The sequence below is a fragment of the Pipistrellus kuhlii genome, unplaced genomic scaffold, assembly GCF_014108245.1.
Source record: "Pipistrellus kuhlii isolate mPipKuh1 unplaced genomic scaffold, mPipKuh1.p scaffold_m20_p_14, whole genome shotgun sequence".
NCBI lineage: Eukaryota > Metazoa > Chordata > Mammalia > Chiroptera > Vespertilionidae > Pipistrellus > Pipistrellus kuhlii.
Window position 1 is genome coordinate 6490659 of NW_023425449.1, and position 18041 is coordinate 6508699.

An 18041-nucleotide genomic window follows, 5' to 3' on the forward strand; every position below is an offset into this window, starting at 1 on the left:
TTTCAGGAAAACTTGTGTAGCCAGAGAGGTTTGGTACCCAACACAGAGGGTCAGACTTTCCAGATTGCAATTTCTAGCCAGATGAGACAGCACTACGACAGAATTCATGAGACTCTAATAAGGGTTTGTATACAATATGATTAAGATATATTTTGCCAGTATTTTATGTTTAAATGCCAAGAATGTTAAGACATTTGCATTTATTCTTATCTCTTTTCACACTAGAAAAATGGCCCTGCTAGACTATTGAGTTCATCAGCAAGTTCTTTTGAGCAGAGTATAAAGGCATATAATACTATGAATAAATTTCTGGGCTCTTTCATCGATCATGTATGTATGTCAGCATTTATACTTAAGCTAGAATCAAAATGCAGTTTAAAAAGTTAACCAAGAATATCAGTTATTTCTTTAGCTAAGCAAGGTGGTGGACTTAGGATAGCCCTACCTTGTTTTTTTTTGTTTGTTTGTTTTTTGTTTTGTTTTTTTGTTAAAATTAATCATGTGGCTTAAGAATATAGATGTAGGTTATGTAAAAGTAAAATGAGATTTTACATGTCTGTTAGCATATTGTCTATACCTATGTCAATACTGAAATTTTGTTAGCCAGCTACCAAAATCTTTCATATTATTTATTCTAGAAATATATTTTGCTATGGCTGTATTCCTGAAAAACTTCTTATAAATTAATTGTCAGTATATCTAGCCCTAATTACTACTAAGGGCATTTAAAAATTAAAATATTCCTAAAAGGAATTTTGTTATAAAGCCCAATGGAGTAAATTAAGTCTTTTTGAAGAACAGATCTTCTTTGTGTACCATTATTTGTTTTCTTTCTATTAAAAAAATAATTGGGAAACATTTATTTCAATGCTAATTTTTAAATGACTGTGGTTTTTTTTGTACTAGGTTCATAAGGACATGGACTACTTCATAAAAGATAAATTGCTTCTTGAAAAAATTCTTGGAATAGAATTCATGGAACCAATGGAAAAAAGCATCTTTTATAATGGTATTGTTCAACTGTCTTTGCAGAACTTTACTATTTTCAAAGTTTGAGAAAAAAAAAAGTTGTAGTTATTGATTTTTCTTTTGATTTTATAAATTTATATAAAAAGAAAACGATTTCAGTTAATTTCATGGAATTATAGTAGTTTCTCATTTCTATTTTGTCATGTCGTGTATCTAGAAACAAATACATAAAATGTAATTATTCTACAAGAAAGTAAAAAAGCTGAATTTCAAAAGCAATAGCGCACATAGAAGAAATAGTAAAACAAATAAAATTCAGATCTTATTGGAATGTCCATTCAGTAGCAAACTTATGAAAGACTTGAATAACATTTGTGACTAATTTTTAACATTTAATTTTCATTTTATTCAAATTCTTAAAGAATTGCAGGTAATCTGTGATGGGAATAGTGACTAACCATGATTTTTTAACATTAAAAAATTAATGTCTGTGCCATTTGTCATGTGACTGATAGGCGCCTGTCTGACTTGGTAAGAATGGCTGTAATAACCAGTGTCCCAGCCTCACTGCACTCGCCGTGCCTCCCCCAGTGCCACGTGGGCCAGTCCTGGGCCACACAGACCAGCGGTCTCTCCCTGGAGCAGCTTCTTGGTGGACTAGGAGAGGTCGGCCTGTGGATGGGATAGATGTGTGCAGGCACAGCTTGCACTGGAGACAGCAGGGAAAGCAGAAAACTCAACCAGACACCGGGCGAAGCCAGGAGCTTGAGCAGGGTCTTAAATATAAGTTGCTCTTGTCAGACAGGAGCGTCAAGGGCAGAGAGGCAGAGACGTGTGCAGAGGGAGACGGGCATTACGCACTGAAGAGCTTTAGGAGGGAAGCCTCGGGCAAAGCGGACACAGTGAGAGAGTTCTTGGGGGAGAGAGGGCCGAGACCCAGCCCCAAGGCTTTGTCTGATACCCTAGTTTCACTCTAGCCTGCAGTTTCCAGAAACTTTTGGGTTTTTTTGTCTTTTTTAAATTTTTGTACCATAGGAGGCATGCAGGTTGCTCCTTGGAGATGTGAGAAGAAATTATTAAAATGTCTATTTGTATATTTGCAGTCCCATCATTTTTAATTTATATTTTTTTAAATGGGTAATATATAGAAATAATTAATAAAATATGCCTACTGTGGGGTGCATGCTCAGCACTGTATTCTAATAGAGATACATGTTGGAAACAATTTGGTAACTACGGTTAAAGAAATGAACATGGATGTCATCCAAGAGTCCTAAGCAGATCTGATCTGTAAATTGTATACACACGTACACGCACGTGCGCGCACACACACACACGTTTTTAAGAACTTAAATAAAATGAAAGTTAAATGTTAAATGTAGGGAAATAACATAAAGGCCAGGGGACTTTCACAGGCGGAAGAGAGCCCTGTAAGCAGCTCCCGGACAAGACCATCGCCCGCAGCCACAGGTCCCTGTGTGAGAGCCCCTGGCTGGGCCCACTGCCGCTCAGTGGTTCTCGGAACCTCCTGAAGCGTGTGCAGGATTCGCATTTGTGTGCTTGATGTTTCCTCCTTTTGGTGCAAGGTCTGGAGCTTCCTCCAGAATCTTAAAAGGGTGTTTACGTCTCCGAAAGGAAAAATCTCTCCTTGTGAAGCGAGAAGAGGTTTCAGAGCAGAACCTGAGAGGACTATTTGAGACACAAGTCATAGTCCTCGTTGGTTCTGTTTTGCTTTTTTAACTCGAGGATTCTTTAGCCTTTAGTTATATAAACAGAAAGGGATATTCATTACTTGGTCTTTGAAAGGTATTGATGATAAACTTACACTACTCGCAATTACCAACCCTTGATGCAAATGTTAAAACTGAATTTCATGAGCAGAGTTCCTTGACTGATCTTTTTTGATTGCTAATTTATATCTTACAAATTGTTGTTTTTTAAATAGATGACGGTTATTCATTCAGCAGTGTTCTGTATTATGGAAATGAAGCCACTCTTCTCATTTATGACCTGCTGTTCTTCTGTGTTGTGGACTTGGCTTGCCAGAACTTTATTTTAGCAGCCTTCCTTACATATCTGCAACAAGAGGTAAAGGTTTATGTTTTTTCTGGGTTTCTTTTTAAAAAGAAAGTGTTGGAAGTAGACGTGTTTATTTTCATAGCAGAAAACAATGACTTCGCTAGGAATTTGTAAAGATTTAGATATGATTAACCCCACCCCCAAAATGAATAACATTTCAACCACTGTCTTCTATACTCTGTCGAGTCGATGAAATACTGGGGTCTTATGGAGGGCACAAGTTACTGAGCACTTACATTTTCCATATCCTAGTGCCAGATGTGAGCAGCAATCAGACCCCCATACACTCTCTGTGCCAGATGCTAACGTAATAAAAAGGCAAGCACTGGAGATCTAGCCCAGGGCCAGTTTAATTTAGATATTATAATTGATTTGCACATGTAGTGTTCTTTATATGTAGATTTTTATAATTCTGAATTGTTTTATTTTCCCTTCCAGGTTTTTAAATTTATTCGTAATATAGTAGGACAGAAGAATTTGGCATCCAAAACGTTGGTGGATCAAAGGTTTTTGATTTAATTTACTGAATAGATAACTTAAAAAATCAATGTGATCATAGCCAAAAAAGGTCATGATTATCAGGTTAGTTTGCCATATTTTTTAAATACAAATTATTATATTTTGTATTTGTTTTTAACCTACAGAAAGATTTTTATAATTTGTGGATACATAATTTGTTCTCAGAGCTTATAAGAAGATATAATGGGAAATACTGTGTTACCATTATATGTAGTATTTAATTCACCAACTCATAGATTAGACAGCACTTGACAATGAGGCCAAAAAATCCAGATGTTGCTTTCAACGTAACACTTTTTTAATGATTATCAAAACAGTCCCCATCATTTGTTTCTAGATTATTTTTAAGCTTGGATTTGCCTGCATTATCTCACATTGAAAAAATTATTTGACTTCAAGTTCCAGCCTAGTTTTTAGTTTAGTATTTTCTTGTTTTACATATTTTATGGTTAAATGAATGTTGAAAAACATTTTTTAAGTTTACTTAGAAATTTAAAATTGTATATTGCTGACTCAATTTGCCTCATCTTAATCGTTCACCCTGCTTGGCAGCGGACTAATTAACTATTGGACTAATAGTCATCTCAAGACATGGTACATTACATATTCATTCCATTATGTGTCTGTGTTAGTAGGTCAATATACTCTTTTCATAAAATGTCATTTATCTTTATTAAGGAATAATATGTGATATTTTCCCCAATATAGTTTTTGAATACACTTTAAATTACTTAACATTTTTAAAGCACTGTCAGAATTTTGCTCTTCTATGTTTAACGATTGTCAATAACAAATAAACTGTTTATTTATCATGTTATGTTAACAAGGTGGTTTACTGAAAGCAAACTTAGTCTTTATAAGACAGTAGGCTTGTGGGGTTATATTTTTAAATAAGGAAACACTATTGGGATCCAAAATATACTTAATGTAAATTCTGAGTTATGTAGCTAATAATATTTTATTATATGATTTTTTTTTCATTAAACTTTTTAACAGTCTTTTTCACTTATACTGTATACTTGAAAGGTACGTTATATATATTTCAAGGATAATGATCATTAATCCCCAAATCAACATTTCTTACTGCCTTCTATGTTAATACTGTGTAAATACTTACATGTAATGCTATGTAAATATTGTTTATATTTTTGAATTAAAAGTATAGAATAAAATACTTGGTGTTTCTATTTCCTGTTTAATTAATGTGTCTTTCATGAAATAGCATTTAGGGATAAATACAGCATATAGGGGCAGAGATCCCCAGCCATTGCCAAAGTTGAATCTTACACATTTCCCTGAATCTGGAGAATTGTTGAAGAGAAAGAGGGAGGGTTAGTAAGTCAAGTATTTGAAACTCCAGTATCTGAAGGGACACATTACAGGAATCCCTTTACAAAAGCTGCAGAGACAAATAAATATACTAGCACAGATTTTTAAAAACCGCCTACACAGAAGCACATAAAAGAAATTTAACTCTTATTCCATATGTACAAAGTTAATATTAATGTGAATGTTTTTAAATGGAAGTTTCGAAAAAATAGGATTAGTTGATCATCTGCTGATAAATTAAAACAGAGAAAAGACACTTAAAAATGATTCCGCACTAGTTTCTAACAGAATTAACTTTTCATTTTGGTTAGGTAAGAAAAATGTTCAGATTTTCATACACTGTTGACTCCTTTGTTCACTTTGCCATAATTTAAATGTTATGGTCACATGACTACTTTTCCACTAGATTTATAATCTCTTGTCTATTTCTATAGTACCAACTCATTGTACTCTGCACCTGTATTCCTAATTTTACTGATTACTAGAACCATTGCGAAGTCTCTTTATCCTATATAATAAGGAGCTAATATGCTAATTAGACCCCACAGCAGAACCACCGTCCTGACAACCTTTCGGACAAAGCCAGGGCTGCGAGGGCCAATCCCCTTGCACGAATTTCAGGCATTGGGTTTCTAGTCATCCCCATTCACTAGAGCAGTGGTTTTCCGCTTTGTTGACTGAGTTTGCTGACCACATGATCCTAGGAATTCTTTACAAGCTGCTGTGCACCTTGTATCACCCCTAGAAATGCATAGGCCCCTAAAATAATTCTGCAGCTCAAGGATAAACAGGTGACACTGGAATTGAGTCTATAATGATCCACAGGTATATAGTCTGTGACAGGGTGGCATGCAATGCAGTGAGGAAAGGATGGCTTTTCAATGGACATTTGAATATCCCAATGGAAAAATCTCCACCCCACTGTCACACAAAAGTCAACTTCAGGTCTATTGTAGATATAAAATGTGAAAGGTTAAATAATAAAGCTTCTAGAAGATAACATAGAATGTATTTATGACATTGTATAGGACAAGATTTCTTAATCCCCCCCAAAGGCCAATCTTTATTTATATATATATAGATAGATATAGATATAGATATCTTTTTTTTAAAAATTATTTTATTGATTTTGTACAGAGAGGAAGTGAGAGAGATAGAAAGCCAGAAACATCGATGAGAGAGAGTCATCGATCAGCTGCCTCTTGCACACCCCCTACTGGGGATGTGCCCACAACCAAGGTACATGCCCCTGACCGGAATCGAACCCGGGACCCTTCAGTCCCCAAGCCGACGCTCTATCCATTGAGCCAAACCGGTCTCGGCGATATAGATATATCTTTATTGATTTTAGAAAGGAAGGGAGAGAGTGAGAGCGAGAGCGAGAGAAACATCAACAATGAGAAAGAATCATTGATCGGCTGCCACCTGCACGCCCCATACTGGGAATCAACCCTGCAACCCAGGCATGTGCCCTTGACTGGAACTGAGCCTGGGACCCTTCAGTCCGCAAGCTGATGCTCTATCCACTGAGCCACACCAGCGAGGGCTAAAAGACCAATCTTAACGGAAAACATTAGTAAGTTGAAGTTTACATTCTACATTAAATTTACACTTATGTGTATTTCACATTAGGTATAATTTTTCTATTTACATTGAAATTTAGGAACTCTATTCATCAAAATATATCATCATAAGAATAAAAAGATTAACCTCAATATGAGAAAGAAATATTTAAAAACATCTGACAAAGCTCTACCATTCAGAATAAATAATTCATATAATCAGGAAAAGATGACAAACCAAGAGAAAAATAGGCAAGAGGCTGAAGATCCATCTCTCCATACAGGGTTTCCAAGTGACAAATTAAGTGCATATAGTGCTTCGTATGAGAATACAGCCTTTATATGAGAACACAAAATAAAATGAAATAGGTACCACTCACTGCAAAACCACCAAAAGAGCTAGGATTTTAAAACTTAGAATACCAGGTATTGATAGGACATCGATGGAGCAAATGAACTTTCTCGGTGCATTTCTTATGTAAAGTGGGTGTTCAGACTTAGTCTGTAAACTTTCCACAGGGCTATTTTGTAAATTCAAGACAAGAAGTTGGTGGGGCTTGATGGAAGCCACGGCGACAGCAGATGGCAGCAAAGGGCGCACTAAGCTCTTCAGAAGGTTTTCCCGGGGGCAGTGAGCTCACAAGCCCTCAGAGCCCAGAGAACACTGTGCTCATCCTCCCACTTCACTCCTGTCCCAGTCCGCAGGCTGTCCCTGCCCTCGCTCACCAGAGCACTGGGAGCTCAGAGGATGGAGTGCACTGCTCCGTGTGCGGTGTGGAGGCTTTTCAGTTCGGATTTGGGGACTGAATGCTAAAAATAAAAATTAACTCTTATCTATCTCCCAGGGACAGACTTATCACATCTCAGGGAGAAAACAGAAAGAGCTGATTAATGATCATGGAATCCCCTTCCCTCATTTAAATGCAATATACACTTACATTAAAACTTAAAAAAAAAAAAAAAAAAAAAAAAAAGGCGAACCATTATTCAGAGAACGTAATGCCTCTTTTGCAAATACCATCTCCCCAAATGGGACTCTGTGACTGTTTTTCTTACATCAGGTGATACACATTACATCATATATGACCTAAAAAAAAATTATATATATATATATTCCTAATATGCAAATAGACCGAACAGTGGAACAACCGAACAACTGAACAACCAGTCACTATGATGTGTGCTGACCACCAGGGGGTGTGTACAGAACATGATGGACATGACTGCAGTGGGATGGTGGAGCAGATGAGTGGAGGTGCCAGACCAAGGTGGGGTGATAGTCACTATTATCGGGGCAAGCCTCTAGTGGTTACTGAAAATGCTTTGCTCCTGTGCACTGCAATCCCACCTGGCACTTGCACCTGCTGCCAGCGCTGCCTGCTCACATCCATAGCCGGCACCAGAGCCGCTGCTTGCACTTGCTGCCTATGCCCAGCGCTGGTCCCAATCACTCAGCAACATCAGTGCGTGCAAGTGGTGGCTGCAGGCCCGATCACCCCTGAGGGCTTCTCCACCTCCCCCTGCTCCTGAGGGGCAATTGGGGCAGCAGCTGCCACTCATACACACTGATGGTGCCAGCCCCAATCACTTCGTACCAGCAGTGGCACTGGAGCCATCAGCGCGTGGAAAGGCAGTGGAAGGAGCAGGGCATACAGGGATGGGGGCGGGGGGGGGGGGGGTGTGCAGCAGGAGGGGCCGGAAGCGGAGGATGGGCCAAGACCCACCTTTGTACCACCAGGCCTTGCGGCCCACAGCTTCTTTCAAGGTGCACCAATTTGTGCACTGGGCCCTTAGTGTTATATATTTATTTTATGTGGCCACTTTAAACCATGCCAAAGGCAATATGGTTTCAAAGACCATGAAGCCCACTTTCTTCTCTTTGGTTCTGTTTATTTTATTCTAAATGAGGCTACCATGTTAAGCAAGATTACCAGAAATGTTTTTCACATGTATAAGTTTGTATTAATATGTGTTTTTTACCCCATTTTTTGTTTACATAATATTTTCATACTTTTAAATGAAAATTATGCTATTAGTTTTCTAATCTACATCTCTTCTATTTATTTTTTTTACTTGATAGAAGCAGAAAAAGAGAAAAACAATCATGCAAATTCTTGACCTGAGAGAGCTCTAGACAAGCGTGTTACTGGGTCTGGTCTCTGACAGTTACCCTAAACTTAAACCTGTTTCTTTTCCTTTGGGAGAAAATGGTGGAATGCACATCTAGTGGTCCAAGTTGTTTTGATTCGATGCTTACTCAAACAATTTTCTAGTAACTACTTGAACTTACAGACAACTTTTTTAATACACATCTTCCCATTATAAATCGACTAGAGGCCCAGTACACAAAATTCATGCATGGGGGTGTGTATCCCTCAGCACAGCCTGCACCCTCTGCAGTCCAGCACTGTTGGCTCCCAACTGCTCACCTACCTGCCTGATTGCCCTTAACTGCTTCTGCCTGCCAGCCTGGTCACCCCTAACCACCTTCCCCTGCTGGCCTGGTCACCCACAACTGCCCTCCCCTGCAGGCCCGGTCCTCCACCCCAACTGCCCTCCCCTGACAGCCTGGTCACCGCTAACTGCCCTCCTCTGCTGGCCCAGTTGCCCCTAACTGCTCTCCTCTGCAGGCCTGGTCCCCCCAACTGCCCTCCTCTGCCGGCCCAGTCACCTCTAACTGCCCTCCCCTGCTGGCCTGATCACCAACAACTGCCCTCCCCTGCAGGCCTGGTGTACCCCAATTGCCCTCCCCTGCCAGCTTGGTCCCCCCCTAACTGCCCTCCCCTGCAGGCCTGGATCTCCCCCAACTGTCCTCCCCTGCAGGCCTAGTCACCCCCAACTGCCCTCCCCTGCTAACCTGATCACCCACAATGGCCCTCCCCTGTAGGCCTGGTCCCTCCCAACTGCTCTCCTCTACCAGCCATCTTGTGGTGGCCATTTTGTGTCTACATGGGGGTAGCCATCTTATGTGTTGGAGTGACAGTCAACTTGCATATTGCTCTTTTATTAGATAGGATTCTTTGTTTTGACCAATGACAGCAAAGATAAACAAGGTTTTTCACCAAAGAATTATTTCATCCCCATCCGATTACCTTGGACACTTAGGCACAAGCACATAAAAGAAAAGACAGCTCCTGGCAGCGGTGGAGCCGCTTATAAATTCTCATCACCAAGGGGAAAACCAGGTGTGCTTCACTCACTCTTTTATCCCAATTGCCTGGCATTACAACAGGAACATAATAGTAAATGAAGGAATTAACGAACCAGCGTTCTGGTTGGGCTTATTGACTATTATAACCAAGAGCCGCCAGTGAGATCTAATAATGCCACTTCTGCTCACTTCTATGGAGCAGAGTCAATTTACAAATATTTATCTAGTGCTTACAAATGCTGCGTACTGGTGCTAGGGCAGTGGTCGGTAAACTCATTAGTCACCAGAGCCAACTATCCACAGTACAGCGATTGAAATTTCTTTTGAGAACCAAATTTTTTAAACTTAAACTTCTTCTAACACCACTTCTTCAAAATAGACTCACCCAGTCCATGGTATTTTGTGGAAGAGCCACACTCAAGGGGCCAAAGAGCCGCAAGTGGCTTGCGAGCCACCATTTGCTGACCATGGAGCTAGAGGCTACAGAAGGCTCTGATTTTTTAAAATATATTTTATTGATTTTTTACAGAGAGGAAGGGAGAGGGATAGAGAGCTAGAAACATTGATGAGAGAGAAACATCGATCAGCTGCCTCTTGCACACCCCCTACTGAGGATGTGCCCGCAACCAAGGTACATGCCCTTGACCGGAATTGAACACGGGACCTTTCAGTCCACAGGCCAACACTCTATCCACTGAGCCAAACCGGTTTCGGCAGAAGACTCTGATATGATGGAGCTTATGGTTGAACAGAAAAGACGGAACACATATAAAAAGGACTGTACTCGTTTCTTACGGCTTCTGTTAAAAATGACTGCCACTTAGCAGCTTCAAACAACACCCATGGTCACTTACAGTTCTGGAGTCAGGAGCCTGGGTCCCTGGGCTGAAACAACGGCGTCAGCACGACTGTGTCCATCCAGCGGCTCTCAGAGGACCTTTCTGGCCGTTCTGGCTTCTAGAAGCCGATGGCTTCCTTGGTGCTGGGCCTCTACCTGTTTTCAAGGCAAGCAGCATGGACCTTCAAACTTCTTTCTGCCTCTGCCTCTCCTGCCTCCCTCCTTGGCTTATAAAGACTCCCGTGATTGCACTGGGCCCACCCGGCAATCTTCGTCTCAGAGCCCTAACTTGATCGCACCTGCCAAGCCGCCTTTAACAGGTTCAGGGGATGAGGACGCAGCTATGTGGGGTGGGGGGTGATTATTGTTCTAACCACCACAAGCACCAAGAAGCGAATCTGCAGGGCACAGGGCACAGCACCTAAACTAGTTTGGTAGCCGGGAGCGGCCGGTGGAAGAGGGTTTTAGCCAGCTGGGAGGAGAAAGTGGGCATGAGGGAGGAGTGCTCAGAGGACAGGCACACATTCTGTTTACAGAGGCTCTCAACTGGCCGTTTGACAGAACTGGCCAACAGGAGAGAAAGGCTTTCCTTCAAGCAAAGGATATCGTTTGAAAGCCAGAAAAAGCTAAGTGTTTGGGTCCATCCACTTGATGTTTTTTTATCTTCCCCATCGCAGCAGCCGAAGATTTTCTTTTGCTTCAGCTAAATGTGCTTCTAGCCAAAACCGGTTTGGCTCAGTGGATAGAGCGTTGGCCTGCGGACTGAAGGGTCTCAGGTTCAATTCCGGTCAAGGGCATGTACCTGGGTTGCGGGCACATCCCCAGTGGCGGGGGTGTGTGGGGTGGGGGTGTGTGTGTGTGTGTGTGTGGAGGAGGCAGCTGATCCATGTTTCTCTCTCACCTATGTTTCTAACTCTCTATCCCTCTCCCTTTCTCTCTGTAAAACAAAACAAAACAAAAAACCTTAATAAAATATATTTTAAATGTGCTTCCGCCACTGAACGTTTCTCATTTTCGGGAGCCTTTCTCAAAGCCCTTGTCACACAGAGTTTCAAAGGATCAGTACCCAGAAAGGGAGAGACTGAGCTCAGAACACAGAGCCGGCGCCAGTGCCCTCGTCCCCCTGGGGAAGCCTGCTGCTGGCCGGAGGTGGCCGTCACTGATCACAGTTTCCTGTGGGCGGGTTCCTCTGCATCCACGCTGGCTGTGAGGGACAGAACCGACGCAGCAGGAAAAGGCAGTGGTTAGCAGATCTGGGTATTTTAAGAAATAGTTTTAAAATGACTGAAATTTTCCCAAGTCAGCTCTGATTGGAAATAATCATCGGCAGAGTTTATGTGGCACTTTGATTTCCAAAATTTAAAAAATATATATTTTATTGATTTTTTACAGAGAGGAAGGGAGAGGGATAGAGAGTTAGAAACTTCGAGAAGAAACATGGATCAGCTGCCTCTTGCACACTCCCTACTGGGGATGTCCCTGTAACCAAGGTGCATGCCTTTGACTGGAATCGAACCTGGGGCCCTTGAGTCCACAGGCCGACGCTCTACCCACTGAGCCAGACTGGTTAGGGTTGATTTCCAAGATTTTAATGAATGTTGGAGTGTCACGACGATGGATGCTTTTCAGCTGCCTCGTTTGAGAAGAGCACAGCAATGCCAGCTGCCAGGGAGACACTTCCAATGGCACTGACTAGACCACCTAAGCTCTAAGCCCAGAGAGTAAAGAATTATTAGATTTCAGGCACCAGAGCATCTACCCTGCCAAACCAGAACTCCAAGCCCATCTCGTTTATTCTGTCCACTTTCCTTGGTTCTTATCAAGCTGCAAGAGCTCTCGTTGAATCCTCTTGGCGCCTTTGTTTTCCGGATGCGGAGGTTCCAGAGGCAGGGTGGAATTGTAGCTAACAGCAAAAGCTCCGACTTCTGAGAGACCTGGATCTGAACTCCCCACGTCTCTGTCCTTTGTGTGTGATCGTCCGTGGACGCTCGCTTCCACCTCGATGGGCCTCTTCCTCTTTCTGATAAACTGAATACACATCTGCCTCCAGGGCGGTCACTGTGAGAACTGGAGGAGGGAGAGAGTGGTGAGCGCGGTGCCTGACACGGGAAGTGCACGGTACGCACAGCACGTCATTGTAACGGAAATGCCATGCAGACCACCACAAGGCCAGTTCATGGGACACGCTTGCCTGTGAAGGCTTCCTGGGTGCCCGAGGTCAGGGCAGCGATGGCAAGCCAGAGGAGATCTGGCCCGCAGCAATGCTCCGGGAAGGAGTGGAAGCTTCAGCTGACGGAACAAGCTCAGGACGGAACAACACAGGATGAGGCGGTGAAGGACACGCAAGGCCCATTCACTGAGCATCCGAGACGAAGGCGGACACGGCTCCACTGTGTGCTGGTCACATCCGTGGGGTGATGTCTAGTTCTGAATGTACCGATTCCACTGGGCCTTCCTAAGTCGGGTTTTATTTGGAGACTAGTGATCAGGATGGGAAGGATCTAGAGATGCCCCAGGAAGAATAATAGAAGGAACTGAAAAAAAAAACTGGGGGGGAAAAAAAAAAAGATTAACCAGAACCATGATGTCTCTCTTCACATACTTGTCCCATGAAAGATGGAGTTAACATCATGGGGCGAGGGTTGGAGGGCCAGCTTTTCTGGTCCAATCCGGAATGAGTTGAGACAGCCCCCGAACAGGATTCACAGGGCCTCGTGGAGGGCCGCCAAGGTGGAGCGAGAAGACACAGGGGAGGGCTGAGAGTAGCTCCCACAAAGCCTGGGGTTTTCTTAAAGCCACGTGGAAGCTCTCATGCTTCCAGAAGCCCCGCCCAGTCCCGCACAGCCCTGATGTTTCCCCTGCCTGCTCCGACCGGCCTGCTCTGACCTGACCGGCCTGCTCTGACCTGACTGGCCTGCTCCAACCAGCCTGCTCTGACCGCCATGCTCTGACCGCCTGCTCTGACCGCCCTGCTCTGGCCACCTGCTCTGACCGCCCTGCTCCGACCGGCCTGCTCCGACCGGCCTGCTCTGACCTGACCGGCCTGCTCTGACCTGACCGCCCTGCTCTGACCGCCCTGCTCTGACCGGCCTGCTCTGACCGGCCTGCTCCGACCAGCCTGCTCTGACCAGCCTGCTCTGACCGGCCTGCTCTGACCTGACCGGCCTGCTCTGACCTGACAGGCCTGCTCTGGCCAGCCTGCTCTGACCAGCCTGCTCTGACCGGCCTGCTCTGACCGGCCTGCTCCGACCGGCCTGCTCCGGCCGGCCTGCTCTGACCGGCCTGCTCTGACCGGCCTGCTCTGGCCGCCTGCTCTGACCGCCCTGCTCTGGCCGCCTGCTCTGACCGGCCTGCTCTGACCGGCCTGCTCCGACAGGCCTGCTCTGACCGGCCTGCTCTGGCCGGCCTGCTCTGGCCGCCCTGCTCTGGCCGCCTGCTCCGACCAGCCTGCTCTGACCAGCCTGCTCTGACCGGCCTGCTCTGACCGCCTTGCTCTGACTGGCCTGCTCTGACCGTCCTGCTCCAACCAGCCTGCTCTGACCAGCCTGCTCTGACCAGCCTGCTCTGACTGGCCTGCTCTGACCGCCCTGCTCTGACCGGCCTGCTCTGACTGGCCTGCTCCGACCGGCCTGCTCTGACCGCTGCCGGCACTCAGTGCCTGTGCCCGCACCTGGCAGCCTCAGCACCGTTGCCTGCAGGCCGCTGGCTGGGAGCTGCGGCTGATCCTCTTTCCCAGCCCCTTCACCCTGGTTCTCAGCCCCGGGGGATGGGTGCGTGCACACCCGCTGGACCCCTGGCCCCGCGGTGACTGCATTTGCCACAATCACCAGGAGGCTCTCGTGTGATCTGGAAAGACAGCTGTGGGATACAAACTGCCCTAGATATGTAACATGGACGCTTTTTATAAAATGGAATCCACTGAACCTTTCCTCCTAATTAAATTCATGGAGCCTGCTCTATTTCAACACTGTTCGGGCCTTGATCCCAAATCCAATAAAAGCAGTTGGGTTGGGTTGGGTTATTAAATCAGAAAGACCTGCCCGGCCCATGTGGTTCATGGTTGAGCACTGACCTATGAACCAGGAGGTCCAAGGTTTGATGCCTGGTCAGGGCGCATGCCTAGGTTGTGGGCTTGATCCCCACTGGAGGTGTGTGTGTGGGGGGCGGTAGGGGGGGGTTAGGGGTGTGTGTGCAGGAGGCAGCCAGTCAATGATTCTCTCTCATCATTGATGTTTCTTTTTCTTTTCTTTTCTTTTTTTTAAAATATATTTTATTGATTTTTCACAGAGAGGAAGAGAGAGAGATAGAGAATTAGAAACATCGATGAGAGCTGAGACCGGTTTGGCTCAATGGATAGAGCGTCGGCTTGGGGACTGAAGGGTCAGGGGCATGTACCTTGGTTGCGGGCATATCCCCAGTAGCGGGTGTGCAGGAGGCAGCTGGTCGATGATTCTCTCTCATCGATGTTTCTAACTCTCTACCTCTCTCCCTTCCTCTCTGTACAAAATCAATAAAATATATTTTTTTAAAAAAGAAACATCAATGAGAGAGAGACATCGATCAGCTGCCTCTTGCACACCCCCTACTGTGGATGTGCCTGCAACCAAGGTACATGCCCTTGACCGGAATCCAACCTGGGACCTTTCAGTCCACAGGCTGATGCTCTATCCACTGAGCCAAACTGGTCAGGGCAGGGTCCTCTTGATTCCTAAGCAGAAGTGAATTACCATGTTTTCAAATGCACCAAAAAAAAAAAAAAAAAAAATGTTTATTACTTTTAATCATAAGGCTCAAGTCAGAACATTATTTTTAAAACATTGTATTGCAAATAATGAAATAAAAAGTTTTTGAGGCAGCTCGGCATCATTATATAAATGTTTCCATTACAGGCTTTAAAAAAAAAAATCTTCTTCACATTCTTACCCCAAAAAAGAATTTCAGACCAGCTAGACACATACCCACTGAACCACAGAATAATTGGGATTCTGACAGGAAGAGAACCAGAAAGCAAATGTTTAAAAAAGAACACCATCCTGCTTTTTTTATTTAAAGTCCACAAAGTGGGTGAGCGCTTTATGGGGCGAGGGTTTTCTCGGGGAGTTATGCAACGGCTCAGCCTGGAATAGGTCTCTCCTTTGTTCCGCTGGCACACCACGCGCATGCCGCTGGGTGACATCCTGCAGAGGAAAGGTTATTCTGCATCGAGTATCAGAGGAAGCTTTGATGATTCATAAAGTGAGAGCCGTAGGTCCCTGGCAGGAGAGACTTTGCAGCCGACGTGTTGAAAGGCAAGTGGCTGCATGAGAACTTTTCCCCCAGTGGCACCTCACACCCCGGCTGGCTCTCTGTAGGAAGCGCCGAGCGCCAAGCCAACTTTGATTAGGCAGCTTTTATTTTTATTTTTATTTTTTTATATATATAATATTTTATTGATTTTGTACAGAGAGGAAGGGAGAGAGGTAGAGAGTTAGAAGCATCGATCAGCTACCTCTTGCACACCCCCTATTGGGGATATACCCACAACCAAGGTACATGTCCTTGACCCATACCAGGGGTCAAGCACACAACCCCTGGTATGGGTTGTGCAGGAGGCAGCCAATCAATGGTTCTCTTCCCATTGATGTTTCTCTCTCTCTCTCTTTTCTTCTCTGAAATCAATAAAAAAAAAAAAATTTTTTTTTAAAGAAAAAAATTGCATTAGAAGATGTGGTCTCTACCTGATTTCCTAGTATACTGCAGAGCCATGGTCATCACAAGTCTCATGAGAAGATCCTCCAGTGACCTTCAGTCGGCTTCCTGAAGATGTGTACAATGTCCGTCCCATGCCTGGCAAATAGCTAGTTGCTGTCATCCTCATCGGTGCATTCGACAAGAGGGTAGCCTGGGGGATGTCCAGACATAGGAGTGGCCGCGCAGAGGTGGTCCGTCAGGAGGACAGTTACAGAACGCAGTCTGGGATGCTGAGGGCAGTACTGCCAAACAGGGGCACAGAAAAAGGATGCTTGGGAGCAGATGGGCGCTATTTTGTTCATCTGATGATTTCTTTCTTTTATCCCTTCCTTATTCAACGTATTGGGGTGACAGCAGACGGAGGAGGCAGGCAGAGTCAGGGAAGGCTTTCTGAAACAGAAAAATGGCCTAACATGAGTCTCGACGATGAGCGAGGAGTTAGCCAGGGGCACGGGAAGGGAAAGGGATGCGGGGCTAACAGTGTCCGGGGAAGCGAGGGCGGCCTCCGCCAGGACGCTGGGCGGTGTGGCAGGGATGGAGGCTGAGGGGGAGATGGGCCTGTGGAGACTCTCTCTCTCTCCCTCTCCCTTCCTCTCTGAAACCAATAAAAGAAATACAGTTTTTAAAAAACTGAATTGCCAATTGCTTCTTCAGGTGAATGTAAGAAATCACATTATAGTTTAAAAAAAAAAAAACCTCCAGCTCTAACTTGTGCCAAAGTGTGGGAAGGCTTTAGAGAGGAATTACACTTTTTAGGGAAAGTTGGAAACGTATGAGATCAAGGAGCAGGCAAACTTACTGTGGCAGCTGGCTACTGTAGGCCTGACGAGCCTCGTATCCTCAGTCCGGTAAAACAAGAGGAGAACAGGCCCAAGTATAGGATCTTCAGGATCAAACCCCAGCAGGGGCAGCAGAGCGTGGTTTAACTATTCTTAAAGCAACAGTGAGACTGGAAAATGCCTTTAACCTTCCTAGCACATACAGTGGTCGCCTCAATGTTTTGCTGCTGAGCAACTGGGGAAACGAGTCCATCCGCTGTGGCCGATGGCCGGTCGCTGGTCTTCTGACTCACCCTGTGGCCGAGTTCTAGAAGCTCGGTGTGCGGGAGAGCACGGAAGCTCCGCTCCCCGTTTCTGGGTAAGCCCTGTCCGTACGAAGTGGGGCTGCTTTGGGGTGAGTTTTGTGCGACTGTCCAATTCCAAGTGTATTTTCTAGGGCCCTTGAATCATTTTTTCATCTTTAACTTCTTTTTTTTAATTTAATTTTTTACTTTCTGTTAATCCTCACCTGAGGATATTTTTCCATTGAGTTTTAGGGATGGTGGGAGAGAGAGGGAAGACAGAGAGAAACATCGATGTGAGAGAGACACATCGACTGGTTGCCTCCAGCAAGAGCTCAGAGCAGGGCCTGGGCCGAGGAGGAGCCTGCACCTGAGGTACTTGCCCTTGACCCGAATCAAACCCGGGACCCTTTGGTCTGCAGGCTGATGCTCTCTCCACTGAGCCAAACTGGCTAGGGCTCATTTTTAACTTTTTAAGAAATGTAGACACAACGTTATACATAAACAGCAGCCACCGCAGACATAGTCCCTTCTCGCTCTGCACTGTGAGCCAATGTATGTACCAGCACCGGGACTCTGGGTAAGAAATTACTACTTCTGAGCTTCATTTTCCTCATCTGTAAAACAGGAGCAATATCGGCCACACTGGATTCTGCAGGAGACAAATGAATAAATATGCAGCTTAGTGCAATGCCTAATACATACTCATTGTTCAGTGAACAGCAGCTGAGGTGGTGGTGGTCGAAGTTGACCATATTATTAATGATGTGATGGAAAGAACATTGGCCTGGAAATCAGAAAAAT

General features: G+C 44.6%; 1 protein-coding gene across 3 annotated transcripts in view; it reads left to right on the plus strand.

Moving 5' to 3' along the window:
* TMEM67 (transmembrane protein 67) overlaps nt 1-4754 on the plus strand; it is a 37060-nt gene extending 32306 nt beyond the window's left edge. For all 3 annotated transcript variants that reach the window (XM_036436506.2, XM_045581311.1, XM_036436505.2), the window contains 5 exons: nt 7-123; nt 226-330; nt 907-1009; nt 2915-3057; nt 3487-4754. In XM_036436506.2, coding sequence (XP_036292399.1) covers nt 7-123; nt 226-330; nt 907-1009; nt 2915-3057; nt 3487-3567 — 549 coding nt within the window. In that variant the 3' untranslated portion in view covers nt 3568-4754. The remainder of the gene's footprint in view (nt 1-6; nt 124-225; nt 331-906; nt 1010-2914; nt 3058-3486) is intronic.
* Nucleotides 4755-18041: the final 13287 nt, after the last annotated feature.